This window comes from Lolium perenne, chromosome 3 (genome assembly GCF_019359855.2).
Source record: "Lolium perenne isolate Kyuss_39 chromosome 3, Kyuss_2.0, whole genome shotgun sequence".
NCBI lineage: Eukaryota > Viridiplantae > Streptophyta > Magnoliopsida > Poales > Poaceae > Lolium > Lolium perenne.
This window is the reverse complement of record NC_067246.2, coordinates 25,813,356-25,828,154: the sequence shown is the minus strand read 5'-3', so window position 1 is coordinate 25,828,154 and position 14,799 is coordinate 25,813,356. Positions and strand designations below refer to the sequence as shown.

The window sequence follows — 14,799 nt, the reverse complement described above, 5'->3', positions numbered from 1 at the left end:
GAACATTTGTTTGGACAAAACACATGAAAAAATATGGGAAAAATGCATCATTTCTGCACGACTAGTCTAACAAAGAGACTGGACGGGATGATCCCTATGGAATTGTGTCATATAAATTTAATGCATAACGTTTTCAATCGACCTGATCCAAACTGTTTTTCTAAAGGAGTACTCGCTGAAAACGACATTCACTTGCGTCCATTTAATCCGAACGGAAGGAGTAACATTTATCCGAAGACAATTGATACGAAAATATATTGAAGGATAGAAATCCCGCAAAAATCTTATGAAATCCCTACAGTCCAAGGACGGGCCTTGAGCTCAGCAATTCAGCATACTTGGCACCCTGTTCGGCTGCTCCCTGACCTTATTATGGTTATCGACAATCGTGAATTAGTGAATAAAAAAAAGGGATATGGCTTGTTTTTTCAGAACATCAGCATGAACTGGCTAATCCAGATTCAAGATAACGGCATGCATACGATTGAAATAAGAGGACCATCACCAGGTTTTGAAGCATCAAATATAAGTTCCGCAGTCACTCTAAAGGACTGTTCATTCATCAACTGACAAGTCACAGCAGAAGCAAAAGTAATGCGTTGCTACATAACAGAGTTTAGAAGAAGCATCTGGCTAGATTAAGCATTACATAGCATCTTAAGTCCCGACTCCCTCCCCCCATCATTGTACAGAAGTTAAACAGCTAGCCCATCTTGACATAGGTGCCAAGAGCGTCCAGGAGGCCACCGGAGCGCCCGTGGAAGCCAATGATCTTTCCACCAGTCGCAGGGAGCTTGAATGGCGACCCTTCCTCCTTCCCATATGGCCCGAAATTGCGACGGTTGCTCACGAAAGTGAGCGACCGTATGACGAACCAGTTGTTGTACAAGCCGTAGTGGCCTTTGACACTTGTCAAATACTCGCCCGGCTTCAGGCAGATCTAGACATGCCAAAATGAAAATTTATCGCTATCAAGTCACTGCATGAAGTGACACTGTGACATCTCTCAACAAGAATGTGATGGGTTGCAAGTTGTAACTTATACCTCTGAGCGTTTTCCTCCAGTTCCTCCCCAGAGCTTGGTCTTCTTCTCCTGGCCTTCCTGCTCATAGAACACCGACATGGCATCAACCGCGGTGCCGTGGCGGACAACCACCTTCACAATGCGGTTGATGCCACACATGTCCATCTTCCAAGCATTGCCACCACCACCTCCACAGGGACCCATCTTCACAACAGATCTCTGCATTTCATAAACAATAACAGGAGAAGCCTTTAGCAGACAAGTTCAATACTAGGAAATGGCTGGATCGGAGCTTTCCTAATTTTTCTACTCTTGCTATGCCATACCGTTGAACTCTTATTATCACAATTTGAAGTCTTCTTATCATGCATCCTCTTGTCCTCACGATTGCCGATCTTGCTCTCATGATTGTTGATACTGATGTTCATTCTTACGGATGGAGAAATGTTAGGGTATCGGTAGATCTCTCTATAGATTCTCACAAGTGGCTACGAGATTCAAGGCATAGCCCCAGATACAAGTTTCTCCGTGGAGATGAACTATCCTATTACAGGAAGTAGCCGCCGCCGTCGTCGTTCGTGATCCTCTGGATGCCGTCCTCGACAGCAACCCACTGTAGTCTTGTAGCAGGGGCAAGAGACGGGTGGCCTCACTTGGTCCACTCCGGCCCACAGTGGCGACGGTTGGGCCTGATGTCCCTCGAGGGCCTTGTGGGTCGTAACGCTGGACCCGTGTTGCCTTCACCCTGTGCGGCAGTAGAAGAGCTGCTAACATCCCTCCCCCCTTGAGCTATGGCTTGCCCCCAAGCCACTGAATCAGGGAATCTTGTCTGCAGCTCGACTTTATCTTCCCAGGTGATGTCCAGCTCGCAATCTGGAGGCCACTGCACTTGCACTTGTTCCCGCCGTCCAGTCGGCGTCTGCCGCCAGCGATGTGCCAATATCTTCACAGGGTTGTAGACACGGTCAGTATTATCAGGAAGCTTAGTGGCAATGGGCGTACCTGGTTTTAGAACCTTGCGCAGCTGGGAGACGTGAAATACTGGGTGTACTTTTGATCCCTGGGGCAGAGCGAGCTCATAAGCAACTGGATTAATGATTTTGATCACACTGTATGGTCCGAAGTAGCGGAAAGCCAACTTCTGGTTGGAGCGGCGCAACACTGACGACTGCACATAGGGTTGTAGTTTGACAAAAACTTCATCCCGCAGCTCAAACTTGCGCTCTGTCCTCTTCTTGTCAGCTTGGTTCTTCATATATTGTCTGGCCCGGTGCAGATTCTGTTGCAGCACTAGTTGAATGTGTTTGCGTTCATCCAACCATTCCTCAAGAGAAGGTGCAGAACAGGTGTAGCTGGAATCTAGCCCCCAATGCCTTGGCTCATGGCCGTACAGTGCAACAAATGGTGACATTTGTATTGCCGAATGGTAGCTAGTATTATACCAGTACTCTGCAAATGCCAGGTATTGACTCCATTTGGTAGGGCAGGCATGTGTAAAGCATCGGAGATAGATCTCGAGGCACTGGTTGACGCGCTCAGATTGCCCATCCGTTTGTGGATGATAAGCGGAACTCATTCTCAACTCGCTACCTAGCAATTGAAAGAGCTCTTTCCAGAATCTGCTTGTAAAGATAGGGTCTCTGTCGGAAATCATTACCTTAGGGAGGCTGTGTAGTTTGAAGACATTGGTCATATACGCTGCTGCTACTTTAGCTGCTGTAAATGGATGGTGGAGTGGAATGAAGTGTGCATAACGAGTATACTTGTCGACTACTACCATAATGCTGTTGGCAGTTCCAGATGTCGGGAGTCCCTCGATAAAATCCATCGTTACTGTCTGCCATGCAGCGTCTGGTGTGGGTAGTGGCTCAAGGAGACCCGGGTATTTGCTTCTGTCTGGCTTTGCCTGTTGGCAGATGAGGCAAGTTTGCACGAACTCCTTAGTTTGCTTTTTCATTTTTGGCCAGGCAAAAAGGCGTCGAAGACGTGCATAGGTAGCTGGGAACCCTGAATGGCCACCAATCTTGCTTGCATGGAAAGCAGCTAGAATTTTCTGTTGTATTTCTGGTGAGCCACCTAGCCAGATTCGCTTGCGGAAATACAACATGTTATTCATCCATGAGAATCTTCCCTTAGGATCAGGTCCTTGTTGCAGCTTGCGAATCCAATTGAGGGCATGTTTGTTCTGGGCATAACTAGCTTGCACCTCATCGAGCCAAACTGGTTGCACTTCTGTGATAGTGTTTAATGTCGCTAGTTCCGGGTGCTGCCGGCGAGAAAGGGCGTCAGCGGCTCTATTCTCTGGACCTTTGCGGTAGCAAATTTTGAATTGGAGCCCCAGGAGTTTTGTAAAAGCTTTTTGCTGCCAAACAGTTGTTAGTCGTTGTTCCTCCAAGTGCACCAGACTTTTCTGGTCTGTGCGTATCAAGAATTCTTGATGTTGTAAGTATGCTCTCCACTGCTCAACTGCCATCAGAATTGCGATACACTCTTTCTCATATGTGGAGAGGCCACGGTTTTTGGGGCTGAGAGGTTTGCTCATATAGGCGATTGGGTGTCCATCTTGTTGCAATACTGCGCCCACTCCTGTGTCACAGGCGTCCGTGTCGATCACGAACTTTCTACTGAAGTCAGGTAACTTAAGCACAGGTGCCTCGACCAAACTTTGTTTCAGTAATTGGAAAGCTTCTTCAGTGGCCTCTGTCCAGAGAAAGGGGGTATTCTTTTTCAGCAGATTAAAGAGGGGTCTGGCAATTATACCAAAGTGCTTGACGAATTTTCGGTAATACCCAGCTAAGCCTAAGAAGCTTCTGACATCCTTGCTGGATGTGGGAGTGGGCCATTTAGCCACTTTGATGATCTTGTCAGGGTCAGAAGAAACACCGGTATTGTTGATGGTGTGACCCAAGTATGCTATCTGCTGCTGCCCGAATGCACATTTAGACTTCTTAACTTTCCAATCATCTTTCTTGAGGAGTTGCAGTACTTGGTTCAGGTGCAGAATGTGCTCAGGAAGGCTACGACTGTATACCAAGATATCATCAAAAAATACCACTACACATTTCCTGAGCAACGGCTGCAAAGTATCATTCATTGCGCCTAAGAAGGTCGCCGGCGCTCCAGCCAGTCCGAAGGGCATAACTGTGTACTCCCAATGGCCTGCATGAGTTTGGAATGCTGTCTTAAACTCCTCGCTAGGTGCCAGCCGAATTTGGTGATAGCCGGCCCTCAAATCCATTCTAGAGAACCAACAGGCTCCTGACAGCTCGTCAAGCAGCTCGTCGATCACGGGGACTGGAAATTTGTGAACGACTGTCATGGAATTTAGGGCACGGTAGTCGATACATAGACGCCAGGTGCCGTCCTTTTTCTTGACAAGGATTGCTGGGGAGGAGAATTGGCTGGTGCTGCGTTGTATAATCCCAGCTTCAAGCAATTCTTGCACTTGTTTGTCAATCTCCGACTTGAGTTCAGGTTTGTGACGGTATGCACGTGTGTTGACTGGTTGTGCGCCCTGAATCAGGGGAATCTTGTGGTCACAGGCTCGCCGAGGTGGTAAGCCTGTGGGTTCCTCAAAAACCTCTGAGAACTGGGCTATAACTGACTGAATTTCTGCTGGTGTTATTTCTTCAGTTCTGGCATCCTCATTCAGAGAATAAACATGGATGAGATGCGCCACAGATCCCTGTCGACATATTGTTGCCAATTCATCTGCTGAGATGGCTGCACACTGAATTTGGTGGTTACGGTGCCCTTGCAGAAATTTTTCTCCCTCACTTGTCTGCATAGTTAAAGTCTTTTCTACCCAATCGATATGAGGGTTGTGCTTCTCCAGCCAATCCATGCCTAAGATGACATCAAAGGCGCCCAGTGTAATTATCTTGAGGTCGGTGTGGAATTGATGCCCTTGAGATGACCATTGGCATTTAGGTATATATTCTGAACAGCGCTGTTGTGACCCATCTGCGACGTTGACACGGCAAGCAGTTGGCAGAGGTTGACTAGCATTTAGCTTAGAGGCCAACTGTCGGTTGATGAAAGAGGTAGAGCTCCCTGAGTCAACTAGCAGCAAGACTTCATGGTTGTTAATGAAAGCTTGAAGTTGAATCACGCCAGAAGTTCCTGCCGATAACCCTGTGAGTGCATGGATTGAGATGGAACATGCTGTTTCCACTTCTTCCGAACTAGAATCTGGACCCTCAACTCCTGTGAGCTCTTCCTGAGAAAACATCGCCCACAATTCCTCGACAATGTGCATCTGTACAGTGGATGGGCACACATGTTCATGACCCCATTTCTCACCACATTTAAAACAGAGGCCCTTAGCTCTGCGGTAATTTCTCAAGGCAGTTATCCTGTCCTGGTTGGTACTGCTACGTGCTGAATCCATTCCTCTACTGTCAACTGATTTGCTTGAAGGGCTTGGTGTTGCAGATGACATGTGAGATTGCACCGATTTTGCTGGAAAGCGGAGATAACGATGCTCAATCTGCCTTGGGGGTGACACGGCTTCTCCCTCTGCAACCTCCTCTTGGAGCAGCGCCAGTGAGCATGCAGTATCCAGGTCCGTAGGTCTTTGCACCATGACCACGGAACGAATATCAGCCCGGAGTCCCTCAATAAAACGAGTCAAGAAATAATATGGGTGAGTTGTATCTGAATAAGAAACTAGATGATTCATAAGGACATCAAATCTTTCTATGTAATCTGCCACAGTGCTAGTTTGCTTAATGGTGTAAAATTGCCTAATAAGCAACTGGTGACGATCCCTTCCAAACCTAGTGCACAACAAAGATGTGAATGAAATCCAATCCAGAGATGCTATTTTCTTCCTAACAGATTGCAACCAAATACCAGCCGCCCCTGAGAAATGCAAAATGCCCATGGTGACCCAATATGACTCATGAATAGCGAACATAGCGAAATACTGCTCCGCTAATGTTACCCAGAGGTTAGGGTTATCGCCGGTAAATGGTGGAAAAGGGAAGTGGGGAGCATTGGAACCTAGACCCGCTAAAATTTGGCTGCTAACAAGTTGCATGTCGGAATCATTGGTTGTTGGTGTCTGGAGGAAGTGCGTACCCTTGACCGGAGGTACCGACGGTGACCCGAGAATCACCGCCGGAAAACCCCCGGGTTTGATGTCCTCGCGGCGGCCATCTGGCCCGTGGATCGCTCCGTCAGCGACGAAGAGGGGGTTGGAGAAAGTAACTCCCGATCCACTCGCAGCTGCCGCGGATGGCGGCTGCGCTTGATGAAGGGTCGCGTTAGGCGCAGTCGCGTGGCCCGACTGCGCTCGCTGGAGTTCGGCGACGGTGGTCTCGAGCCTGGCGAAGCGCTCCTCCAGTTCCGGCTTCCAGCCGCTCAGATCGAGCAGGTGCGTGGACTGGTACTCGATCTGGTTCGCCATGTCGTCTTGCTTGGCCTGGACAGCGTCGATCGACGCCTGCAGTGCGGCCGCATCCGCCCGCATGCCGTCCAAGTACGCCTTGAGCGCTGGATCCATGGCATCCAGTAGGCGGCGGTGATCTGAGGTAAACCTGCGGGTTTCCCTAATTTTGGTGGTGGGGATATTGGATTTGGGGGGATCGATTGGCAATCTGATACCAGATGTTAGGGTATCGGTAGATCTCTCTATAGATTCTCACAAGTGGCTACGAGATTCAAGGCATAGCCCCAGATACAAGTTTCTCCGTGGAGATGAACTATCCTATTACAGGAAGTAGCCGCCGCCGTCGTCGTTCGTGATCCTCTGGATGCCGTCCTCGACAGCAACCCACTGTAGTCTTGTAGCAGGGGCAAGAGACGGGTGGCCTCACTTGGTCCACTCCGGCCCACAGTGGCGACGGTTGGGCCTGATGTCCCTCGAGGGCCTTGTGGGTCGTAACGCTGGACCCGTGTTGCCTTCACCCTGTGCGGCAGTAGAAGAGCTGCTAACAAGAAACCTTTGGGATCACAAGTGTGTAGCAGTCCGTTGGTAACCCATGGTGCAGGGGCATGGACTGCACGATGTTTGACCCACTGAAGTCACAAAATCCTTTCAGGCAGTTCATCTCGTGATCCTGAATCTCATAGTAGGGCATCTTGGCCATGCATCCATACCCAGCATTGGAGCATCGGACCTTGACAGACTGCAGGACACGCTCTACTGCAAAGCACCTGCTGTAGCTGGCGCTGACCGAGCACAGCTGGCAATAGTCTTTCTCCAGGAGCTTCTCATAGCAGGTCGAACAAATAACATGACCAGCGGCACACTGTAAATCATGAAGGGAATAGGCCATGCTTGATGATACTGGTAATTTGAGAAAAATATAGAGTGCTGAACATGCACAAAAGTAAAAAACATACACCATGTAAAATTTGGTTGATTAATCACCGTACAATGTTTCAACAAGAAAACAATGAAGTACAGTTACAGATAAAAAAGGATACATCGTTACAAAGCTATAATTTGCATTAGAACATATAGAAACGAGTGACTGCTTGGTAGGCAAAATTTTCTGACAAAAGGCAATTTAACTGATTGTATGGTCACTCCTAGGTAGCGACAATGCATACCAAGGTCATGAGGGAGACTGTTAAGGAAATTTTGAATATTTCATTGAAAGCTAGGAATGAAAAATACTTCAGATCTTGAAGAATGTCTGGAGGAGGTTGCGGAGTTGGAACGAAATATCAATCAAGGCAAAGCTAAGCAGCACCATTTTACCAAATACATTTTGTAAGTTGGGATATGTCATTGACAGCGAAGAACTTGGGTGCCATGGGCCTCAAAGATCTTACAGCAATAGATTCAGAAACTGTGACCAATGTGGAGATTAGTACAGAACTAACTTTGTCCAACAGTACTCACTGCCTGCCAGTTACTATCAAAATGAAGTGCCCAGCAAGGTACTAAATCTGATGCTAACTTGTGAACCATCCAGATCGTAAGACATGGATGAGCGCTCAAGCTACTTAACACATCTGAAATTTGAACAGGCCGGGGATCTCCCTTTTGCGGAAAAAACTATTGGCTACAACAAGTTCGGAAAGGCAAAGATTTCACCTGGCTAAAAAACTCAAAATACTAAAAGATACCCCGCGCGTTGCAGCGGGACCATTTCGGAGGAAATATGGCAAATAAAAAATGTTGAAAGATTATCTAAATATATAATGTAGCATGGCCTGGAAAAGGTTATGAAAATATTGTACAACTTTGGATACAGTGCGGTGAGAATCATGGTCTAGCATATTTTACAGAAATAAGAGTTGGAGGAAAATTAAAAACCAAAAGACACATTGCTGGATTATTTTTCTACATGCAAAGTCGTGAATTCTTATTTACATCGCCAATAATCCATCGCCCTACCCTAAAATTTAGAAGAGCTTTTTGGACTGCACATTGGGAGATTATTTACAACACCATTAATCTCTACTACTTATAAAGGCACGAAGTGCCGTTGGAAAATTGAATCTGAAACGTCCATCATTTACATCACACGGCCCACGATGATTTATTCTCCCCACCCACAATTTCAGCTAACAGCATCTCCCCCACGCTTATTTTTCGAAAAATCTGGCTGGAGACTTTCGGAACGCCCAAATCACGGAACAACAGGGAAACGATTCCCCTAAATCGGTCCTCTTCCTCACGAGTTTTGCAACCTCGCCTCCACGCCCCATCCAAGCCGCCGCCCCTAAGTCCCGACCTCCTTCATTGTTGTCCACCCACGCGCCTCCTCCACGTTGCCGTTTGTGCCTCCTCCCTGGTGCAGCCCCAGTCTGAGGCAGCAGAGGCGGAGACACAGGTCGTGCCGCCACATCTGGAGAGAGTGCAGGGGGCGCAGGATGTGGCTTGTGGGTGAGCAGCAGCCAGGTCGATATTCTCCCTAATTTCTCTCTAAAGCTTCTAATTTTGAATTCTTTCTTCGCGCTCGAGCTTGTGCAGATGGGCTACTCGGGCAAATGCTCCGACCCCCAGCCATGTCGAGCTGGACAACGTCTTTGCGTTCGTCACCAGCGGCAGGTTGACCGACCTCTTCAGCTACCTAGCCTCTATCACCGGCTCACCGCTCAACCCGTCGCCGGGTTGGCTCTCCTGGACCCAACACTAAGGTGTGGTTCTGTTTATCTTTTCTGGTCTGAAGTATTGCTTGATATCATGGCATAACTATTGAAGCAACATGGTTGTGTGTGTGGCTTTGATAAGGGCAACTATGTGTATGGCTGTGATGCATTCATGCTTCTATTTTCTGATTTAGAATTATAATCTCTTGGCACTTTGCTTAAGTTCTGGATTTTGGTATTTAAGTGTTAGGAGGTGTAACTATACTCCGTTGCATAAAATTGTTGCTAAAGGAATGTACTCACGTTTGTACTTTCAGTTTATTATTAGTTTGCAGATACCATCATGTCGGTGGGCAAGTTTGTTTTGCTTCATTTTCTTCAGTTTTGCTGTCTGAGACTCCAACTATGTGCACATTTCAAAGGACCAAAAGGCCGATAGGAAACATGCAAATTCCAGTGTAGCTCCGAACATTAAAACTGAAGAGTCTAATGGTGTTCTACAAATATGCAGAAGCACAAATAGGAGTTAGAGAGCAGGCAATTTCACACTTTTTCCAGTTCACCCAATGGTACTGATCCTCGCCTAAAGGTTAAGTGAGATGGGGACATTGGTATCGGTCTCACCAAAGCCGCTTGATTGGAGCCGCTTGATTGGGCCAGGACCCCAGGATTATTATATCCAGTGTAAGGTATGACATCCAACTTCCTTCACTACCACCACCTATGCTCCCTTCTATGTATGTATGCCATTTACTTTTTGGCATTCCTCTTAGTGCTAGACTAGAGTATGTACCTAATGAATCACATGGTACTTCAGCTGTTAAATATTTTGTCTCACATAATAAATTCAAATCTTTAAGTACAATGCCTTTACAGATCAATCGGATGTGGCTATGTAGCATCATTATTATATATTTTAAACATGTAGATATACCTCAGTTTACAGATGAGTTAGATCATTTGCTGGTTTATTGTATTCATATGTAGAACGAAAGAATGAATTTTCTTTTCAGATGTATTCCTTAGAATTCATTGCTCATGTTAAATACTATCTGCAGTAACATGTGCATATTGATTATTAGCACTACCGTTTTCAAATTTCACTCTTCAAATTGTGGTCATCTTTGTCTTCATGTTCACTGGAGCTGGTGCATCTGACTGATGGCCCTGACAACAAGTTCACCACCTGAGGTCACCAAGTAGGACTGCACTATTTGCTTCAAGCTACTAGGATACATCTGGTCAGTGAGTGGCTCAATTCATGGACGATGCACTTGCTGTGAACAGGACCGTCGTGCTCACTGGTGGAGAGGTGAAGCAAGAGCCAAGAGGGGCACAAGTCGACAGTGGTGGCACTGGATATGATGAAGATCTAGAGATGTCTTGTAAATTTTGGTAGGCCTACTTCATTTGCAAGCTCAACATTTTTCACACAACACGTTAAATATTGATACGTAAGCAAGAAAATTTTTGTTCGAATTTTTTTGACATTTCAAAATGTTATTTTCGGTGGCAGGAGCATATGCTCCCATGTGGCGAATTGAATTTCTATTAGTTGACATGCTTCTGTAACATACATTTGCTATCATGAGTACGAAGTAATATTAGCTTCAAAATGGAGCAAGGGGAGATTTTAATATCCTGGATTACATTAGTTTGGAAAATATCAAGCACATGATTACTTTGATAAAGACGTGCGTTGCACGTACATGCTAACTAGTTAGTAAATGAACAGAAATAACACCCTGTCAATATGGAGAATTGATCAATAGTTGTACAAAACCCTCGGCAGTTCATTGAGCCTAGGTTCCTTAAAATATGAGCATAGTATATATAGTTCGCAGCACAGTGCAAGTGTCAAAGCAAGTTCGGAGCTACTTCAAGATTTTTACGAAAATCTTTAATAATCTCCAGCATAAAAAAAATCATCAGAAGGTCTTGATTTCATGGACTGCAAAGAAAGGGGGTCAATCCTGATGCCAAATCTAACACGAAGATGGATAATTACTAAAACTGTAAAAGGTAAATCAACATGTTACCTAGAGCAATACCGGCGTATGCACTGACATTGTCTTCGATCTGATACTGCTGTCAAAATCTTACAAAGTGATATGTATCCTTTAGTAGGACAATATTCTCTAAAAAAATTCTAGTGGATGACCTGATGAGACAATTAAACTAATTGTACAAAATAGATAAGATTTTGGTTCTCAAAGAAAACTCTCATATCATTAGAAACGTCCTGCTTGTGACACTTGGAGACGAAGGAGCATGCACAATCCGGCTGTACTTCAAGTGAAGCACCATCTGCAAAAGCCAACGTAAATTATTATCAATCCCTGTTGCCAGGCAATTCATCAAGCACATAGCTAGCATGATAGCAAGCCTTCATAATAAAGAATGCAGTTTCTTTTATGACAGAAGTACGCACCATGAATATGTCAAATAAGAATGTCCCATTGTACACAAAATCCAATGGTTTAGAATGAAATGATTATGGATGTATCTGCAGGCAGCAGCAGTATGCAGGGACGGGGTTCATCCACGCCAACGGTAGGAGAGAAGTTTCCAATGGACAACATCGCCGATCCCGCAGGCAACGTGTACAGAGCAAGCATGTCATCGACGCAGGTTAATGTTTGTGTCAGGAAGGATAAAGGGAGGCAGGCCGGGAGAGGAACAACGCACCAGGTATGGAGACGGCAAGTAGAGCATGATTGGCCAAGGAGCTCCACAGAGGGAGTGGTGGTGGATTGGAGAGGAGAGCTCAGCAGCGGCAGAAGTATGAGATGTGCTTGAGGCCGATCTAAACACATCCGTTTGAGACGGAGCATGGCACTTAAATAGGAAAAACTGCCCAGACTTGTCAAATGCATGTATTAATGTCCTGTGCAGTCGAAGATTGTGGGGAATGGGAAGCGAGTGCGGCGTCGCCAACAGCATGGAGAAGACGAAGTGTCTTTTTTCTTAGTGGAGGAGAAGACCAATCGTCAATGGTCGGTGGTGTCTCCCCAGGTAAATGGAGATAAGGAAAACAATGACCTAGTTCTTTGGATACATGAGCATGGGCCAGTTGGTGCCATTTGGTGAGAGTATATATACCGAGAAAACATCACACAACCGACGTATGGAATTGGACTGGTAGTTTTCGCAGGATCTGGAAGTGAGAGAAAGGAGAAGGGTAGCAATAATGAGACAATGGGAGAGGAAGAGGGAACGTGCGGCAACTAATCTAGTGTTGGCCGGCTGAATTTCAAAAGGAGGCAAATAGATAGAATCCTTGTGGGCCCACGTGATGAGGTGGCATGCTTGCATGTTGAGAGAAATCACTTAGTGGGTTGCTTCTATTTAGTTATTATAGATTATAGATTTGAACAGACCGGGGATCTCCCTTTTGCGGAAAAAACTATTGGCTACAACAAGTTCGGAAAGGCAAAGATTTCATCTGGCTAAAAAACTCAAAATATGACGCGGTCCCCTTTATATACAATAACAAAAAAAAGGGATCAACGAGCGCACGCGACGGCTCCGACTCCGCTGCCTCCGCCTTCGCCGCATTCCCCCGCCGGTGTAGCGAACCCTAGCCGCAAAATACGGGAACCCTTCCCCCTGTCCCCCATATACATCTAACTGTACTGCGCTCTGCACGGCCTTCTCGTCTGGTACAGGCATGGCATCCGGATTGCAGTGCAATGGTAGATCAAACGAGGTAAGGAAGACGGCGGGTATGGAGTTATGAGACCTGGAAGACCGGAGGCCGTAGGAGGTCAAGGCAAAGGGTGCAGTCGAGGCCCGCCAGGTCGACGGTGACATCGGTGGCGACGGCTGCCTTCATCTTCTTATTCACGCCTCCGGCGCCGCTAGCTTCCCCAATGGGTTGTTGATTTGATTTGTGCTGTTCGCTAGTAGAGTGGTAGTAAATGGGGAGGTTGCAGAGGTTAGGGCGACACATTTCGGACTCCCAAACGCGTCGGGGACGTCGGGTGTCTCTAGCGACACGACGCATAATTTTTTTTTCCATTCATAAAGTCATAATTACATTAATAAAAAATATAAAAAACCATAAAGGCGTGATAAAAGTAGGTGCTGCCTACTGCTCGTCGTCGCTGGCGAGGTTGATGAACTCCGGCGTCGGCCATGGAAGCTCGTACGCCGGCGGTGGAGGAGGTACCGTTTCCTGCGCAGGAGGCTGTGGCTAGGGATCTCAGGTCGGAGCAGCAGCCGGAGCGCGGTCGTTGGTGACATAGGCATCCCGAATAGGCCTGCCGAAGAAGGTACCCGAGGATTACTGAAGGCCCATGACCCGAAGATTATAAAGCCCGGAAGCCCAATAAAACGTCGATATGAAGATGTAGATAGATTAGGAATAAAGAGATTTGTAATTGTACAAGATGAACTCAAAGAGTCTCTCGCTATTTTGTAACTTGTACGATACGAAAGCCTCGGGTCCACCTCCTATATAAAGGGGAGCCGAGGGAGAAAAAAGGATTGAATCATTGTCAACACAACCCTAGTTCTTAGCAGTCGAACACCTTTTCGGCTGAAACCTTCGAGATCTACTTGCCCTCTACTTTCCGCGAAACCCTAGTCTACAACTTGTAGGCATTGACAAGTTAATACCTTGTCAATTGGCGCCGTCTGTGGGAATTGGAGGCGACAAGGAGCTGATCTCGATGGCATCGACAACATCTTCAACATCATCGGTAGCAAGCAACGCGATGTACAGAGGTAAACAGATCAAAACTGGTCTCGTTGATTTTATTCCTCACCCTCCCGCCCGTGTGGATGCATATGCCCATCTGGAGGAGCCAATGGAGATGACGTTCGGGAGCTTCCACTTCCATGTCGGGAAAGAAGGATCGCATGTCTCGCGGTACCGATTTCCTCGGGACCGTTAGCGGCCGATTCCGATTTCTCGGGATCATCATCATCGTTCGAGTCAGGCGACGAAGAGATCTCGCCATCAAGCTTCACCAAGCCTGCTTCAAGCGGAAAACTCGCCAACATGTTCGGCGGCATGTCCTTCGGGTCATATGCAGACACAGATCTGAGCAGCGACTCAGAAAGTGTCGACAGCTTTGACTTCCTCGACAGATCTACTTCTATTCGGGAGGTCTTCGTCGATCTATATGACGGTATCACTGACCCTGAAGAGGAAAACAAAGTTACAATATACCATCAGGTCTGTGCAATTGGCGAGTCAAGTCGTCAAGAAGATGAAACATCGGAGGCTTTCGATGATCTGGGAAATCCATACATCGATCCCGCTGATCTTACACGAGGATTAGGAAATAAATACGTTGGGCCTACACCTCGCGAGAAATTTCATATTTCGCAAGCAGCTTGGGATAGAGCATCAAGAGCCATGAATGGCACAGAGCTAGTGACCACCACAGCCACGGCGGAAGAGCTGCAAGCATATCAATATAGACTCGCACGTGCTGGACGAGAGCTTGAAAAACAAAGAGTGATACTTGAACAAAGAAAAGCTGCAGCTTCTGCGTCGAGTAGACGAAGAGCTGAGTTAAGTCAACAATCAGGAACTTCGGGAGATAACCATAGAGCATCACGCGCTAGAGGAAGATCTCGACTGGCTCGTGTACCCAAGAATGAGCGGGAGCATCTGATCCAGAACCTCGACATGTCCTTTATGTCGATAGGTACAAGAGGGAACATCATCGCCGAAACACCGGAAGCTGGATACACGCGACTCAAGCCTTCATATT

The 14,799-nt window shown here is 46.7% G+C and overlaps 1 protein-coding gene and 1 long non-coding RNA gene across 2 annotated transcripts; one reads left to right on the top strand and one right to left on the bottom strand.

Annotated features, from left to right (window-relative positions):
- Positions 1-484: 484 nt before the first annotated feature.
- LOC127340989 (uncharacterized) lies at positions 485-12,912 on the bottom strand. Its single transcript, XM_051366758.1, has 5 exons — positions 12,816-12,912; positions 6,969-7,278; positions 1,351-1,469; positions 1,046-1,243; positions 485-940 (listed from the first exon to the last, which is right to left on the bottom strand). The coding sequence occupies exons 1-5, from the start codon at positions 12,906-12,908 to the stop codon at positions 704-706; spliced, it is 957 nt and encodes a 318-aa protein (XP_051222718.1). The 5' UTR covers positions 12,909-12,912; the 3' UTR covers positions 485-703.
- On the top strand, positions 8,578-10,555 carry LOC127340990 (uncharacterized). Its single transcript, XR_007875121.2, has 3 exons — positions 8,578-8,867; positions 8,955-9,121; positions 9,585-10,555. It is a non-coding gene; the product is annotated as an uncharacterized lncRNA (long non-coding RNA).
- Positions 12,913-14,799: the final 1,887 nt, after the last annotated feature.

Bases quoted from the DNA above. Each gene is read 5' to 3' on its own strand.
- LOC127340989 (XM_051366758.1), bottom strand. From the start codon at position 12,908: ATGAAGGCAGCCGTCGCCACCGATGTCACCGTCGACCTGGCGGGCCTC. The intron at 7,279-12,815 runs GTCTCATAACTC...CATGATTTACAG, and splicing joins TACGGCCTCCGGTCTTCCAG to TGTGCCGCTGGTCATGTTAT. The intron at 941-1,045 runs GTATAAGTTACA...TGGCATGTCTAG, and splicing joins CTGGAGGAAAACGCTCAGAG to ATCTGCCTGAAGCCGGGCGA.